The 14780-nt window shown below is 46.1% G+C and overlaps 1 protein-coding gene across 23 annotated transcripts in view; it reads right to left on the bottom strand.

The window, feature by feature from the left end:
* EPB41L3 (erythrocyte membrane protein band 4.1 like 3) overlaps nucleotides 1-14780 on the bottom strand; it is a 332589-nt gene that overhangs the window by 38077 nt on the left and 279732 nt on the right. For all 23 annotated transcript variants that reach the window (XM_077492490.1, XM_077492492.1, XM_077492489.1 and 20 more), the window contains one exon: nucleotides 7180-7254. In XM_077492490.1, the coding sequence (XP_077348616.1) occupies nucleotides 7180-7254 (75 nt within the window). The remainder of the gene's footprint in view (nucleotides 1-7179; nucleotides 7255-14780) is intronic.

The following is a 14780-nucleotide window of genomic DNA, read 5'->3' as shown; positions in this document are numbered from 1 at the left end:
CAGTGCCCCTTAGTGCCACCCATCCGTGCCACCCATCCGTGCCCATCTTTGCCCATCAGTGCCGCCTTATCTGTGCCTATTAGTGCCGCCTTATCTGTGCCTATTAGTGCCGCCTTAACTGTGCCTATTAGTGCCGCCTTAACTGTGCCTATTAGTGCCGCCTTAACTGTGCCTATCAGTGCCGCCTTAACTGTGCCTATCAGTGCCCACCAGTGCAGCCTATCAGTGCCCACCAGTGCAGCCTATCAGTGCCCACCAGTGCAGCCTATCAGTGCCCACCAGTGCAGCCTATCAGTGCCCACCAGTGCAGCCTATCAGTGCCGCCTCATCAGCGCACTTCAATGAAGGAGAAAAATGACCTGTTTGCAAAATTTTATAACAAACTATTAAACATGATTTTTTTTTTGCATCTTTTTTTGTTTGTTTAGCAAAAAATAAAACTCCCAGCTGTAATTAAATACCACCAAAAGAAAGCTCTATTTGTGGGAAAAAAATGATAAAAATTTCATTTGGGTACAGTGTTGTATGCCCGCGCAATTGTCATTCAAAGTGCATCAGCGCTGAAAGCTGAAAATTGGTCTGGGACTGAGGGGGGTTTAAGTGCCCAGTAAGCAAGTGGTTAACTGACAATTGCACGGTCATGCAAAGCTGTACATAAATTTAATTTCTTATTGTACATCATGGAACACAGAGCCATAGTAGTTATATAGCCATGTGGGTTATAGGCCACCTTCAGGTGATGAGACACTGGCACGCCCCAAGACAAAGTACATTCCCTATATAACTCCTCCCACTACTGGGAGTACCTCAGTTTTTTCACCAGTGTCTAAGGTGTTGGTCACGAGTAAAGATGTACAAATAAAAAACAGCCAAAGGCCAAGCTCTGCAATAGAGAAGGGATATGAATATCCAAACAATAAAAATAAATTAATCGGTAGAGCAGCCAGCACTTCAAGTTTTAGAATACAAGAAAACCCCTAAATCAGTGACAAATAAAAAATAAGTACAGCGCTAAGTGATAAAACAATAGTGAAAAGAAAAATTTACATAAATAATAATATATTAAGAAATATGGTGGATTAACAGCACAAACTCTGCTTAAATATAATAGATTTGCACACTGGAATTAAGCACATGTATATAATAAACATAAAAATTTTTTATAATTTAAAGTGACTAAAAATATCTGGTGAAAAAATGCTAAAAGTGAAAACTAAGGTGGATTCAAAGTGTCTTTTTGGCTGAATTGAATGGTACCCGGGCCTTGTGTCTGAAGAAACAAGGTCTTGCCTGTAAAAGCTTCTCTTTTTAGAGAGCTGGACCCTGGGATCCAGTACTTTTGGTAGAAGGCCATAAAGTTTTACTGGTGGTGCTATTACAGGTCCAGGATTGTGGGTTTCCTCGAGGATCCCCAGCTCCTGAAGGTTTAACCACATGCCAACCGGTGCACGCCAATATACGTTGGCAGAATGGCACGCACAGGCAATTGGGTGTACAGGTACATCCCTTTAAATTTGCTGCTATGCCATTGGTCCGTGAGTCCGATTGTGGGTCTCGCGGACTCTATCGCCGCAGGGATACCCACGATCGTCTCACGAGAAGGAAGAACGGGGAGATGCTAATGTAAACAAGCATCTCCCGTTCTGCCAAGTGACAGTGTCCAGTGATCGGAGCAGAGATCAGTGACGTGTCATACACAGCCACGCCCCCCCACAGGTAGAAACACTCCCCAGGGCTCACTTAACCCCTACACTGCCACCTAGTGGTTAACTCCTTCACTGGCACTGTCATTTACACAGGAATCAGTGCATTTGTATAGCACCGATTGCTGTATAAATGACAATGGTCCCAAAAATGTGTCAAAAAATTTCTGATGTGTCCGCCCATAGTGTCGCAGTCATGATAAAAATCGTTGATCGCTGCTATTACTAGTAAATAAAAAAAAAAAATGAATAAAAATGCCATAAAACTATCCCCTATTTTGTAAACGCTATAACTTTTGTGCAAACCAATCAATAATCACTTATTGCGTTTTTTTTTTTTACCAAAAATATGTAGAAGAAGCCTAAACTGAGGAAAAAATTGTTTTATATATTTTTGGGGGATATTTATTATAGCAAAATGTAAAAAATAATGCGTTTATTTTTTTCAAAATTGATGCTCTTGGTTTATAGCGCAAAAAAGAAAAACCGCAGGGGTGATCAAATACCACCAAAAGAAAGCTCTATTTGTGGGAAAAAAGGACGTCAATTTTGTTTGGGAGTCACTTCACACGACCACGCAATTGTCCGTTAAAGTGACGCGAATCGCAAAAAGAGCTCTGGTCTTTGGCCTGAAAAATGGTCTGGGGCTTAAGTGGTTAACAGAACCCACTGTGGAGGGTGAAGATTGGGTCTGTTGGTTTTACCATAGAAAACCCTGTGGCAGGAAAGGTGGAGTTTTCTAAGAAATTTTTAAATTTTCTTATGGATGTCTCCTTTAAGTTGGTAAATGTTGTCATGCTTTTGTGTCACTACTGGGGGCTGTATAGACCGCACATACCTTCTCACGCTTCCTTGAGAGAGCTCATGATATGTCCAGTGCAGCAGCTTCCATTTCCTCCAGCCAGCAGCAGACCTCCGATAAGTCTGGAGGGAGTTTCCTCCCCACCAGACGCCCCCACCTGTGCCATTTGCTACCCCTCTTCACGAGGAAGAAGCACAAAAAACAAAAACAAAAAACAAAAAAACGAACAGCACGCCGCACTACTCAGCGTGGGAAAGGGCGTTTTAAAAATCATTGGGTTACTGCTACAAGCTGCGGAGGGACACAAAAACAAGAGGGGCATGAAAGTGGTTTGGTTACACAGGCATTCCTTTTGACACATTTACTTTTGCATCAGACATTAATAGCAGCGGCAGGGCTGGACTATTGCTCAAGCAGTGGATGCGTTCCTTCTGGTACCTCTGCTATGTGCGTCGAGCTATGGTCGGAAGAGGGGATAAAAGCACCTAAAAAAAGGGCTCTAGAAAGACTTCTACAGTCACGCGGAAGCCTAGAACCATCTTAAAAAAAGATGGCATCCTCCTCAGAGTGATGTGGCTGGTCAGATTGAGCCATTAGGGGTGTCGGTTGTTGCAGCTGCTCTTAACAAAACAGCCCCTGTATATATTACTGAAGAGGTTTTTTTCCTCAAACATTTTAGGCTTGGAGCCAAAAATTGATGCTTTAATTGCATCTCAGATGTACTAAGCGTAGCAGGCCCCCCGTCCATTACTCAGGACCCCCATACTGAGGAACAAGGGATGAGAGATGACAAATTTCTCTCAGGGGACCAGGAAGAGGCTGATGACTCCTCGTCCGAAGAGCCCAATGTGGAAGGATCAGATAGCTCAAAGGTTCAGTGATTCAGCCTACTCTGGCAGCAGTCCTTAAACAACCAGTTTATAGAGGTACTCAAAATTATTCCTGATCAGCAGGCCCAAGATTTGGCCGGGATATCAGAGGCATTGTGTTTTACAGTAGACGCTATGAAAGATTCTATTCTCCAGGCCTCATGGCTTATGCTACGGCTGGTACATGTGGGTAGAATCTTATGGTTGAAAAAGTGGTCAGCCAAAGCGCCATGCAAAAAGCTCCTGGCCAGTTTTCCATTTCACGGTGAACAGTTATTTGGAGACAATCTGGATAAGTAAATGCAAAGAATTTCTAATGGAAAAAGTTCCCTTTTAACAGTTAAGAAGTTTAAGCGTTTTTCTTTTAGACAAGCTTCTTCACCAGTGCCAGAAGCATCAGCTTCCAGGCAGTAACGACAGCCTCCACTGTCAGGTTCAAGCGGTAAACCTCAGGGTCAGTTCCAGGGTCAAAAGAGGCCCTGGGGGAGGAAAACCACAAAACAAAATACTAAAACCTCCTTATGAAGGGGCGCCCCCGCTCGCTCGAGTGTGGGGGGGGGGGGGCTTTTGCAGTTTTCAAGGGTCTGGCAGGAACAATGTGAAGACAGATGGGTGGCTTCCTCAATATCTCTAGGTTACAAACTAGAGTTCCGAGAACTCCCGTCTACTCGTTTTCTCAGATCAAATGTTCCCAGAGATCCAGTGAAAAACAAGTCTCTCTTTCTAGCTTTGGATCATCTCTTGTCTCAAAGAGTGATATCGGTGGTCCCCTTGGAAGAGCGAGGATTAGGGTCTTTCATGGTACCAAAACCCAACCGGGATGTAGACCCATTTTAGATCTCAAGGATCTAAACCAGTTTTTGAATATCCGCTCTTTTCACATGGAGTCAATCTGATCAGTAGTCTCCATTCTACAAATTGGGACTACGATATTGCGGTGGACAATCTGGCACTATGGGAACCAGTGACACCAATACAGTGATCAGTGCTAAAAATATGCACTGTAACCGTACTAATGACACTTGCTGGGAAGGGGTTAAAGCAGATCTTCACTGCATCTGAGTACCACAAACACCATTTGATTAATTTTTACTATTCAAAGCAAAGTCCCCCATCCATGTCTCCATGCTTTATTTTGTTGAGACATTGTTTTGAAAACCACCCCCCCCCCCCCCAGAATTTCTGGTCATGGCCATCATGAATAAGGACAAATAATTCATGTAGCATTTATTTCCTGCAATCCATTTGCCCTTCACTCAAGCATGCTTACAGGGAGTGTGCTTAGCTGAGAAAACCCCTCCTCCTCTCCTGAAGGCTACTGGGATGTATGGCATAATTTGCCTAAGCCTGGAAACCTGGAAGTAACTGAGGAAATTAAAAAGAAAAAAACTTTCCCATTTACGAATGCTAGTAGCATGAGGATTACAAATAATCAATGTTGATTGGGAGAGTGAAGTTCCACTTTAAACATCTAGGACGATCAAAAATTTCACTGTGTGCCTAACTCGTGTTTTTGTGTTTACTTTCACGTGTTTTTACTAAGGGATGTGCTGGATCATATTCACTGCTTTGCAGGGAAACAAAATCTAGCACATCCCCACTGACAGGACGGAGCTCTGCCTTGTTTACATATGCAGAGCTTCGTCCAGCCTGTCTCCTCGCTAATCAGTGGGTACCAGCAGACATCCATCGACCGACACCTGCTGTGACTAATCACAGCAGAAACAGTATGTGCCCCCCACCCAGAAGCGCAGAATCATGTATATATACACGATTCTGCACAGAACAGCCGCCCTGAAGCAGTAAATCTGCTATAGGGCAGTTGGCAAGTGGTTAAATGGCTATTTGTTCCACAAAATTCATTAAATATAAACAAGAGCAAACTATATACAGTATCTCACAAAATTGCGTATACCCCTCATATTTTTGTAAATACTTTATTATATCTTTTCATGTGACAACACTAAAGAAATGACACTTTGCTACAATGTAAAGCAGTGAGTGCACAGCTTGTATAAAAGTGTGAATTTGCCATCCCCTCAAAATAACTCACACAGCAATTAATGTCTAAACCACTGGCAACAAAGGTGAGCATACCCCTAAGTGAAAATGTCCTAATTGGGCCCTAAGTGTCAATATTTTGTGTGGCCACCATTATTTTCCAGCACTGCCTTAACCCTCTTGGGCATGGAGTTCACCAGAACTTCACAGGTTGCCAATTGAGTCCTCTTTCACTCCATGACAACATCACAGAGATGGTGGATGTTAGAGACCTTGCGCTCCTCCACCTTTCGTTTAAGAGTGACCCACAGATGCTCAATAGTGTTTAGGTCTGGAGACATGCTTGGCCAGTTCATCACCTTTACCCTCCGCTTCTTTAGCAAGGCAGTTGTCATCTTGGAGGTGTATTTGGGGTCGTTATGTTGGAATACTGCCCTTCGGCCCAGTTTCCGAAGGGAGGGGATCATGCTCTGCTTCAGTATGTCACAGTATGTGTTGGCATTCATGGTTCCCTCAATGAACTGTAGCTCCCCAGTGCCGGCAGCACTCATGCAGCCCCAGGCCATGACACTCCCACCACCATACTTGACTGTACGCGAGACACACTTGTCTTTGTACTTCTCACCTGGTTGCTGCGACACACACGCTTGACACCATCTGAACCAAATAAGTTTATATTGGTCTCATCAGACCACAGGACATGGCTCCACCAGTAATCCATGTCCTTAGTCTGCTCATCTTCAACAAACTTCAGGCTTTCTTGTGCATCATCTTTAGAAGAGGCTTCTTTCTGAGACAACAGCCATGCAAACTAATTTAATGCAGTATGTGGCATATAGTCTGAAGACTGACAGGCTGACCCCCCCCCCACTTTCAACCCTTCAATGCTGGCAGCACTCATACGCTCTTTTTTCCAAAGACAACCTCTGCATATGACGTTGAGCATGTGCACTCAACTTCTTTGTTTTACCATGGCAAGGTCTGTTCTGAGTGGAACATGTCTTGGTAAACCGCTGCATGGGATTTTCCGCCATGCTGCAGCTCAGTTTCAGGGTTTTGGCAATCTTCTTATAGCCTAGGCTATCTTTATGTAGAGCAACAATTCTTTTTTTCAGATCCTCAGAGTTCTTTGCCATGGAGGTGCCATGTTGAACTTCCAGTGACCAGTATGAGAGAGAGAGTAATAAAACCAAATTTAACACACCTTCTCCCTATTCACACCCGAGACCTTGTAACACTAATGAGTCACATGACACCGGGGATGGAAAATGGCCAATTTGGACATTTTCACCTAGGGGTGTACTCATTTTTGTTGCCAGCGGTTTAGACATTAATGGCTGTGTGTTGAGTTATTTTGAGGGGACAACAAATTTACACTGTTATACAAGCTGTACATTGTAGCAAAGTCATTTCTTCAGTGTTTTCACATGAAACAACATAATACAACTTTTGTGATACACTGTAAATGGGTACACCAATGATAAAAGGTTGCTTTATTTGGACTTTTTGGTATCAAAATTCCTTGTTTTAATAGTTCTCAGCTCTGAATATCTAAATTATAATAACCAACTTAAAATGAATACCAGCATCAGATGTATAAGCATGCTTGCAAGACATAGTAGTACATTATTGTATGCCCCTTGGGGAAAAGAAAGGTTATTTGAATTAAAGTATACATTTCTACCTATTGTCTTTTTCCAGAATTAGTCGGAACGCTCAAATCTACAGCATAGTGTACACAGGGGTTAAAATGGGTATGGTTAAAGTGACATTTAATCATGCTGTACACTGCAGCATTGCTGACCTGAGATTCTAACATTGAGTAGCTTGTCCTTTCCAAAGAAATACGTCTTTCTTCTTTTTCTCTTTCTTCTTTGGTCTGTTGAAGAGAAACATAGCAGTCAGGCTAAATTATCATTGCTATCATTTATCCCACTCCTTTATATAGCCGGAAAAAAATTAATTACTCATCTCATTAGCTGCAGGGTCAGAATATGTGGGAAACTGCAGAAATGTACTTGGGCATTTAACCTTGTAAAACACTGAGTATTCAGAGTGAAAAGACACACATTAAGGCTTCAAGATGTTATGGAACAATGACTGATTAATGCCTTCAAGTCATAACCTATTCTATATTTCTCATATTTTGTCTTTGAGCGCTAAAGCAGGGGTCAAAGGCGTGCTTTGGTATATTTAAAGTATGGATAAAATGCCTTGTGGGATAATCTCAACATACTGTACTTAAAAGGATGCAGTATTAGAAGGTAAGAAAATAAATTTTTAATGGCTAGTTAGCAAAATAATCATTTTAGGTTTATTCCCTGCTTTAACCACTTTCAGACTGGACCATTTTGCTGGCTTAAGACCAGACCACTTTTTGCGATTCAGCACTGCAACGCTTTAACTGGCAATTGCGCGGTTGTGCGAAGTGGCTCCCAAACAAAATTGACATCCTTTTTTTCCCACAAATAGAGTTCTTTTGGTGGTATTTGATCACCCCTGCGGTTTTTCTTTTTTACGCTATAAACAAAAAAAAGAGCGACAATTTTGAAAAAAAACACATTATTTTTTACTTTTTGCTATAATAAATATCCCCCAAAAATATAGAAAAAAACATTTTTTCCTCAGTTTAGGCCGATACGTATTCTACATATTTTTGCGCACAATTTATAGCGTTTACAAAATAGGTGATAGTTTTATGGCATTTTTATTAATAATTTTTTTTTTTTTTTTTTTTACTAGTAATGGCGGTGATCAGCAATTTTTATTGTGACTGCGACATTATGGCGGACACATCGGACATTTTTGGGACCATTGTTATTTATACAGCAATCAGTGCTATAGAAATTCACAGATTTCTGTGTAAATTACACTGGCAGTGAAGGGGTTAATCAGGGGGTGGCAGTGTAGAGGTTATGTGTGTCCTAGGGGCGTGTTACTAACTATGGGGGGCTGGGCTGTGTGTTAGTGAACACTGATCTCTGCTCCAATAACAGGGAGCAGAGATCGGTGTCACTTGTTGCTAGGCAGAACGGGGAGATGCCGTTTACTTCCACATCTCCTCGTTCAGCCTCCCCGTGAGACGATCGTGGGTATCCCCACGGTGATCGAGTCCACAGGACCCGCGACCGGACTCACGGGGGTCCCAACCGATGCACGCACGCAATGGCAGGGAGGCAATTTCAAATGGACGTACCTGTACGCCAATTTGCCTGCCCATGCCATGTTGCTGACGTACATCATCGTGCGCCGATCGGGAAGTGGTTAAAGCGTAACCTCAGCCAGGCTATGGACAGTTTAAATAGTTGCATATTCTTAAGTTCCACAACAGGCACTGACATCTTTCTCTGAAGGAAAAACATTTATTTTCCTTTGAATAGAGTAAGGGTAAGTTATAATTCCCCATCAGATTTTTTCGCCAAATAGAAAAATGCCACAGATTCCTGCCAGGTATTACTTTGCTGTATAGAATGTGAGCTGTCAGACAGCTCACATCTTTCTCTGCCCATGTAGTGACTGCAGTACACAAGCAGAGCCTACACAAACTGAACCTCCTTCCGCTTTGAGACCAGCAGGAGGCAGGGATGAGCAGAGACAGATCCTGGCATGCAGCTCCAACTCTCTGTACTGTGTGCTGCCTGAAAAAAAAAAAAAAAAAAAAGCCACAGAACAGATCGCTCCTAACTCCAAAGATATGCAGGTAGGTTAATTGGCTTCTGTCCGAAATTGGCCCTAGTATATGAATGGGGACCTTGGATTGTGGGCTCCTTGAGGGTAGGGACCGAAGTGAGTGTGCAATGTACGGGGATAGGGACAATTGTAGACACTCACTCAGGTTGAGCTGGATGGACTGGTGTCTTTATTCAACCTTACTAACTATGTAACAAAGGGGCTGCTCCTTGTTAAGGGTTTAGAAGAGTTGCGCTTGCACAGTTCTTTGTTAATAGCCCACATTGTTAGTCAAAATATACTGTACTTACTAAGAGACCCAAAATTACGGTGATTCTGGTATTTAAAAGGTTGACTAGAACTACAAAGAACAAATAGAAACTAGAGATGCTTGGTAAAATAGGATTTTCTGTACTCACCGTAGAATCCTTTTCTCTGTAATTCACCGACCGACACAACTCCTCTCATAACCATTGGGTTGTTATGCCCCATTACTAGGAGATACTAGGCATTAGTTGTAACACAGCACTCAGAACTCTTAGTTCAGCCCAGGGGGCGGTCCCTTGGGCAACAACCCTCCACCCTGCCATGCAGTCATCAGTACGTCAACAAGCAGTAGAACGTAAAGGTAAAAAGGAGGTTGCTGTGTCGGTCAGTGAATTACAGAGAAAAGGATTTTTACAGTGAGTACAAAAAATCCTATTTTCTCTTATATTCACCGACCGACACAGCTCCTCTCATAACCATTGGGACGTCCCCAAGCAGTGCCAAACGAGGGATGGGAAAACGGCATAAAAACGTCATCTACCGTGGCAAGTGGGAACTAGTGATACTTCACCCACAAAAAAACAACAGTGCATGGAGAAATCCACCACAAAACCAGTGTACCCTCAACAAGAGTGACTACCCACAACCGCACAAAAAACTGCGGAATGTAATGCAACAGCGCATTAACTTAACGGTACTGTTTTTATCGAAGAAACCAGAAAAAAAAAAAAAAGGAAGTATATTGCATATTCAATTGCAGCTATACGGCCGCCTGCAAAACTTTGCAGCCCAAACAGGCATCAGCCGATGCACGGACGTCTTACTTGTAGAACTTGGTAAACGTGTGGACAGACGACCAGGTCGCCACTTTACACACCTGAGCGACAGATGCTTGGTGTCGGAAGGCCCAAGACATTCCGACTGCCCTTGTGGAGTGGGCCATGACCGTAAAGGGGGGCACCTGCCCCTTCAAGGCATAGGCTTGTATTACAATCTGTCTGATCCACCTGGAAATGGTGGCCGACAAGACCACCATGTCTTTCTTGGGACTAGCCACCGAAACAGTGAGTCTGCCTTCCCGAAAGGGAGCAGTGGCAGACAAGTACACCTTCAGAGCCCGAACCATGTCCAGAGCTTGAAGGGCCACCTCCTTAGGGTGCTTTGGCTTAGGACACAGATGATAATACAATGTCCTAATTAATATGAAAAGCCAAGACCACTTTTGGTAGAAAGGACAGTTGCGGACGCAACACCACCTTATCCTTGTGGATAACCAGATCCTGGCCGATGTGATGGCCACTAGAAAGACCACTTTCTGGGAAAGAGTCAACAGGGGAATCTCCCTGATATTCCCAAACGGCGTTTTTTAAAGCGCCGATAACACCAGGTTCAAATCCCATGGGGGTAATGGTGGACGCACTGGAGGGACTACATGTCGTACCCCCTGAACAAAAGGTACTCACTAATGAGTGAGATGTCTGGGGCCGCTGAAAAAAGAAAGCCAAGGCTGAAATTTGCCCCTTAATGGTGCTTAATGCCAATTTCTGGTCTACTCCTTGCTGAAGGCACAGCAGGATCCTGGATATAGAAAAGGAGCGCGGATGCCATCCTTTCTCCTCACACTTGGAGATGTAGGCCTTCCAGGTACGGTGGTATATCTTCTGAGAAGAAGATTTTCGTGCTCTCAGCATAGTTGGGATCACAGTGTCTGACAGACCCCGGTTCCTCAACACCTGGCTCTCAATAGCCATGCCGTTAAAGCCAGCGGTAAAGCAGGATGGAGAATCGGACCTCGAGACAGAAGGTCCTCTCGCAATGGCAGTCACCAGGGTGAGTCTGCCACCAGGTGCACTAGGTCTGCGTACCAAGGATGCTGGGGCCAATCTGGGGCAGCCAGTATTACTGGGATCCCCTCGGCTTCCACTCTGCGTAGCAGACGTGGTAACCGTTTCAGTTGAGGAAAGGCGTAGATCAGCTGGTACTGATCCCACGGAGCCACCAGCGTGTCTGCCCACAGATCTCTTGTCCTGGACACGAATCTTGGCACCTTCCGATTGAGACAGGAAGGCAGAAGATCCACGTCTGGTGTGCCCCACCTCAGGCACAGTAACCTGAATATCTCTGGATGCAACAGCAGTTCTCCATTCCCGGGATGTATATGGCTGACAGGGCCGGTACGTGTCACTCTGCTCACCGAAGTATGTGAGCGACCTCCCGTGCAGCGGCTGAGTTTCTTGTTCCCCCTTGGTGATTGACATATGCCACAGCTGTGGCGTTGTCTGACTGGATCCTGATCGGATGCCCCTGAATTCTCATCGACCATGTGGAGAGGCACAATTCGAGCAGATTGATCGGCAACTTGGATTCTTCTGTCGACCAGAGGCCCTGAGCCGACTGAACCCCCATCACTCCACCCCAGCCGGATAGGAACGATTTCCCGGACTGAATCACGGGGACCTCAGCCACCAGATCAGGGAATCCCTGACTGGCTCACCTAGATCTGTTGATCCAGGGACAACAGATATGTCCCATTTTGTCAAAATCTCCTTCTGCAGGACTCTGGTGTGGAATAGGTACCGCCTCGAAGGAGGCTACCATGAGTGCCAGGACTCGCATGCAAAAGCAGAGCGACAATCACTTGCGGTTCATAAGCAGTTTTACCGCGGATCTGAGAGTCTGCAGTTTGTCTGAAGGGAGAAAAACTCTCTCTTCCATGGAGTCCAGCAGCAAGCCTAGGTACTCCAGATGCTCGGTCGGTACAATCACCGACTTCTTTAGGTTCAACAGCCACCCAAATTCTTGCAGGGTCTGCATGGAGATCGCCACATCCTCCTCCAATTCTGAGGCGGAAGATGCCCTTGGGAGGAGATTGTCTAGGTATCCCACAATCGCGATCCCACATTGCCGCAGCAACGCCAAAACTGGAGCCAATACCTTGGTAAAGACTCGAGGGGCTGATGCCAGACCAAAAGGAAAATCCACAAACTGGTAGTGGGCTTCCCTGACCGTAAACCGCACAAACTTTTGATGCCAAAGGCATACGAGTATGTGCTGGTACGCATCCTGGATGTCCAAGGATGCCAGGGAGTCCCCTTGATGAAGTGCAGCAACTACTGAGTGAACTGATTCCATTCTGAACCTCTGCACTTTTACAAAGTGATTGAGGGCTTTTAGGTCCAAGATTGGACTTACCCCTTCCTTCTTGGGAACTACGAACAGATTTGAGTAGAATACCTGGAAACGTTCCGATTCCGGAAACTGTACAACCACCCCACGACTCCGCAGGTCCCTTACTGCCCCAAAGAGGGCCTCCCGTGAGCAGGGAATACGGGTATCCTGGAGGGGAAGAATCTGGTTGGCGGCCAAGAGAGAAACTATCTTGTAGCCTGAGGAAATCAGATCGCAGACCCATTGGTCGGATAGCCGAGAGGACCACTGGGCTGCAAAATCCCGAAGGCGACCCCGCACCCGAGACATGGGTGGGGGCAAACCTTCATGCAGTAGAACTTTTATTTGCAGGCTTGAGGTTTCAGGGATGTTTTTGTCCATCCGTGGACGTCCTGTTGGGCTGGGGGCGTTTTTCCGAAGCTCCGGGCGGACGAAAAAGCAGTTGTGAGCGGAAAAAGAGGGCCCTTCCCTACGGCATGGCTCCTTAGCCTTCCTGGCCTGTGGGAGTAAGGTACTCTTACCACCGGTGGCATTGTTAATAATGTCATCCAAAGAGACTCCAAAGAGCCGGTCGCCAAGGAAGGGAAGATCCGTCAGGGCTTTTTTGGATGCCTGGTCAGACCAGCATTTTAGCAAAATCAGGCGCCTTACCACCACAGCTGACACTGAAGCCCTGGATAACAGAGGTAGAGTATCACAGACGTACTTAAGGCCTTGCACTAGTTGGTCTGCTAGTTCCACGCAGACAGGAGAAGCCTGTTGCTCTCCCAATTCTTGGTGCAAAAGTTTTGCCCAGTCAGTGTCTGCGACACAAGTGCGGATGCCAGTACTGGTCGCATGGCTGACCACACAACCATAAAGAAGGAACGAGCCACTGCCTCAGCCTTCCTGTCCGTGGGATACTTGAATGCAGGAGTCCCCTCTACCGGGATCGTGGTTACTTTATTTAACCTGGACACTGGGGGAGTCCACGACCGGAGGAGCCGACCATTTTTTGAGAAGGCTCTCCTCAAAAGGGTAACGCACCGCCATGTATTTGGGGACCGAAAAGGTCTGTTGCGGGCGACCCCATTCCTTGTAAATTAACTTGTCAAAATAAGTCAGATACAGGAAGACCTTAGGAGAACGTGCTGGCTTGTGGGACCCAAAAGGGACTGCTACATCAGCAGAGGGATCTTCCGGCTCCTGAATCTTCAGGGTATCACGCACAGCTGTGATAAGTGCTCCAACAAGCGTTTTGTCGCGCACAGACCCGGGGGGAGGGCGGGGACTCATCCTCACTGTCCGAATGGTCCTGGTCAGCGTCATCTGACAAGACAGAACAGGGGTCACCAGCCTCAGTAGGACTCGAGTCTGCATCAGAGCTCTCCCCAGAGGACGGGGGGCAGGGGCCGCTTTATTGCACCTTTCTTCCCACGCACCGCCTCCATCTTGGCAGCAAACGAATTGAGGACCGCCGTCAGGGTGTCCAAGGGCACTGCGCAGTCTGCAGATGACCCGGTTGCAATTGCCTGGATTTTGGGGGAAGAAACACCAGTTTCTGAAGCCATGCTGACCCTACCCTGTCTGCCACCCTAAGGGGACTTAGGACAGTGACAGTCCCACCCTCCTCACTGCCGCTGGCTGAGGGGCTCTTTCCTGCCGGACTCACCACCCTGAGGAGTTCTGCGCTATCCAGCAAGTAGTGCCTGTAGTCCCTGTGGGCTCCCAGGTGCAGAGGAAACAAAGCTGTGTCGGTGGCAGCAGCTGCAAATGGCGCCAAAACCGCTCTGAAATGTGCTCAGGCTTCAATAAAATGGTCGCTCAGCATCCAGTACAAAGACCTAAAACACAGGGAAAATGGCTGAGAGCGCACAGGAGCACATGCTGCCACTAGAGAACACTGAAAACCGTGTTCAGGCTTTAAGAAAATGTCCGCCAGTGCCCTGTATAGGAGATCACCAGGAAAATGGCAGCTGAAGCCAAGGAGAGCATGCTGCCCTTGCCCACACCTAAAATGGCCGCCGAAGCAGCTCCATGAGGTACAGGGAGAAAACGATGGCAGTGAACACAGCGCTGTACAGGACATCAGCAAAAACTCAGACACCTTCCAGGGGCATGAAGAACAGGACCTGGGACACCGCTAGCCAGCGCAGCCCCCCCCCCCCAGATGAGAGCCCCCCCAGAGAGCCTCTGCATAGACACACACACACCGCTCAGCAGCCACATGCAGCATCCCCCCAGAGAGGGGGGAGGGAAGATAGGGACAGGGGAGAGAAGAGAGGGAGGTGATGGACCCCCAAATCAACCTCCCAGGGAATC

Source organism: Lithobates pipiens, unplaced genomic scaffold (assembly GCF_037356315.1).
Source record: "Lithobates pipiens isolate NorthernLeopardFrog02 unplaced genomic scaffold, aLitPip1_a1.2 Scaffold_19, whole genome shotgun sequence".
NCBI classification, from domain to species: domain Eukaryota; kingdom Metazoa; phylum Chordata; class Amphibia; order Anura; family Ranidae; genus Lithobates; species Lithobates pipiens.
Note: the sequence above shows the minus strand (reverse complement) of the source record. Positions and strands in the feature narration are given on the sequence as shown.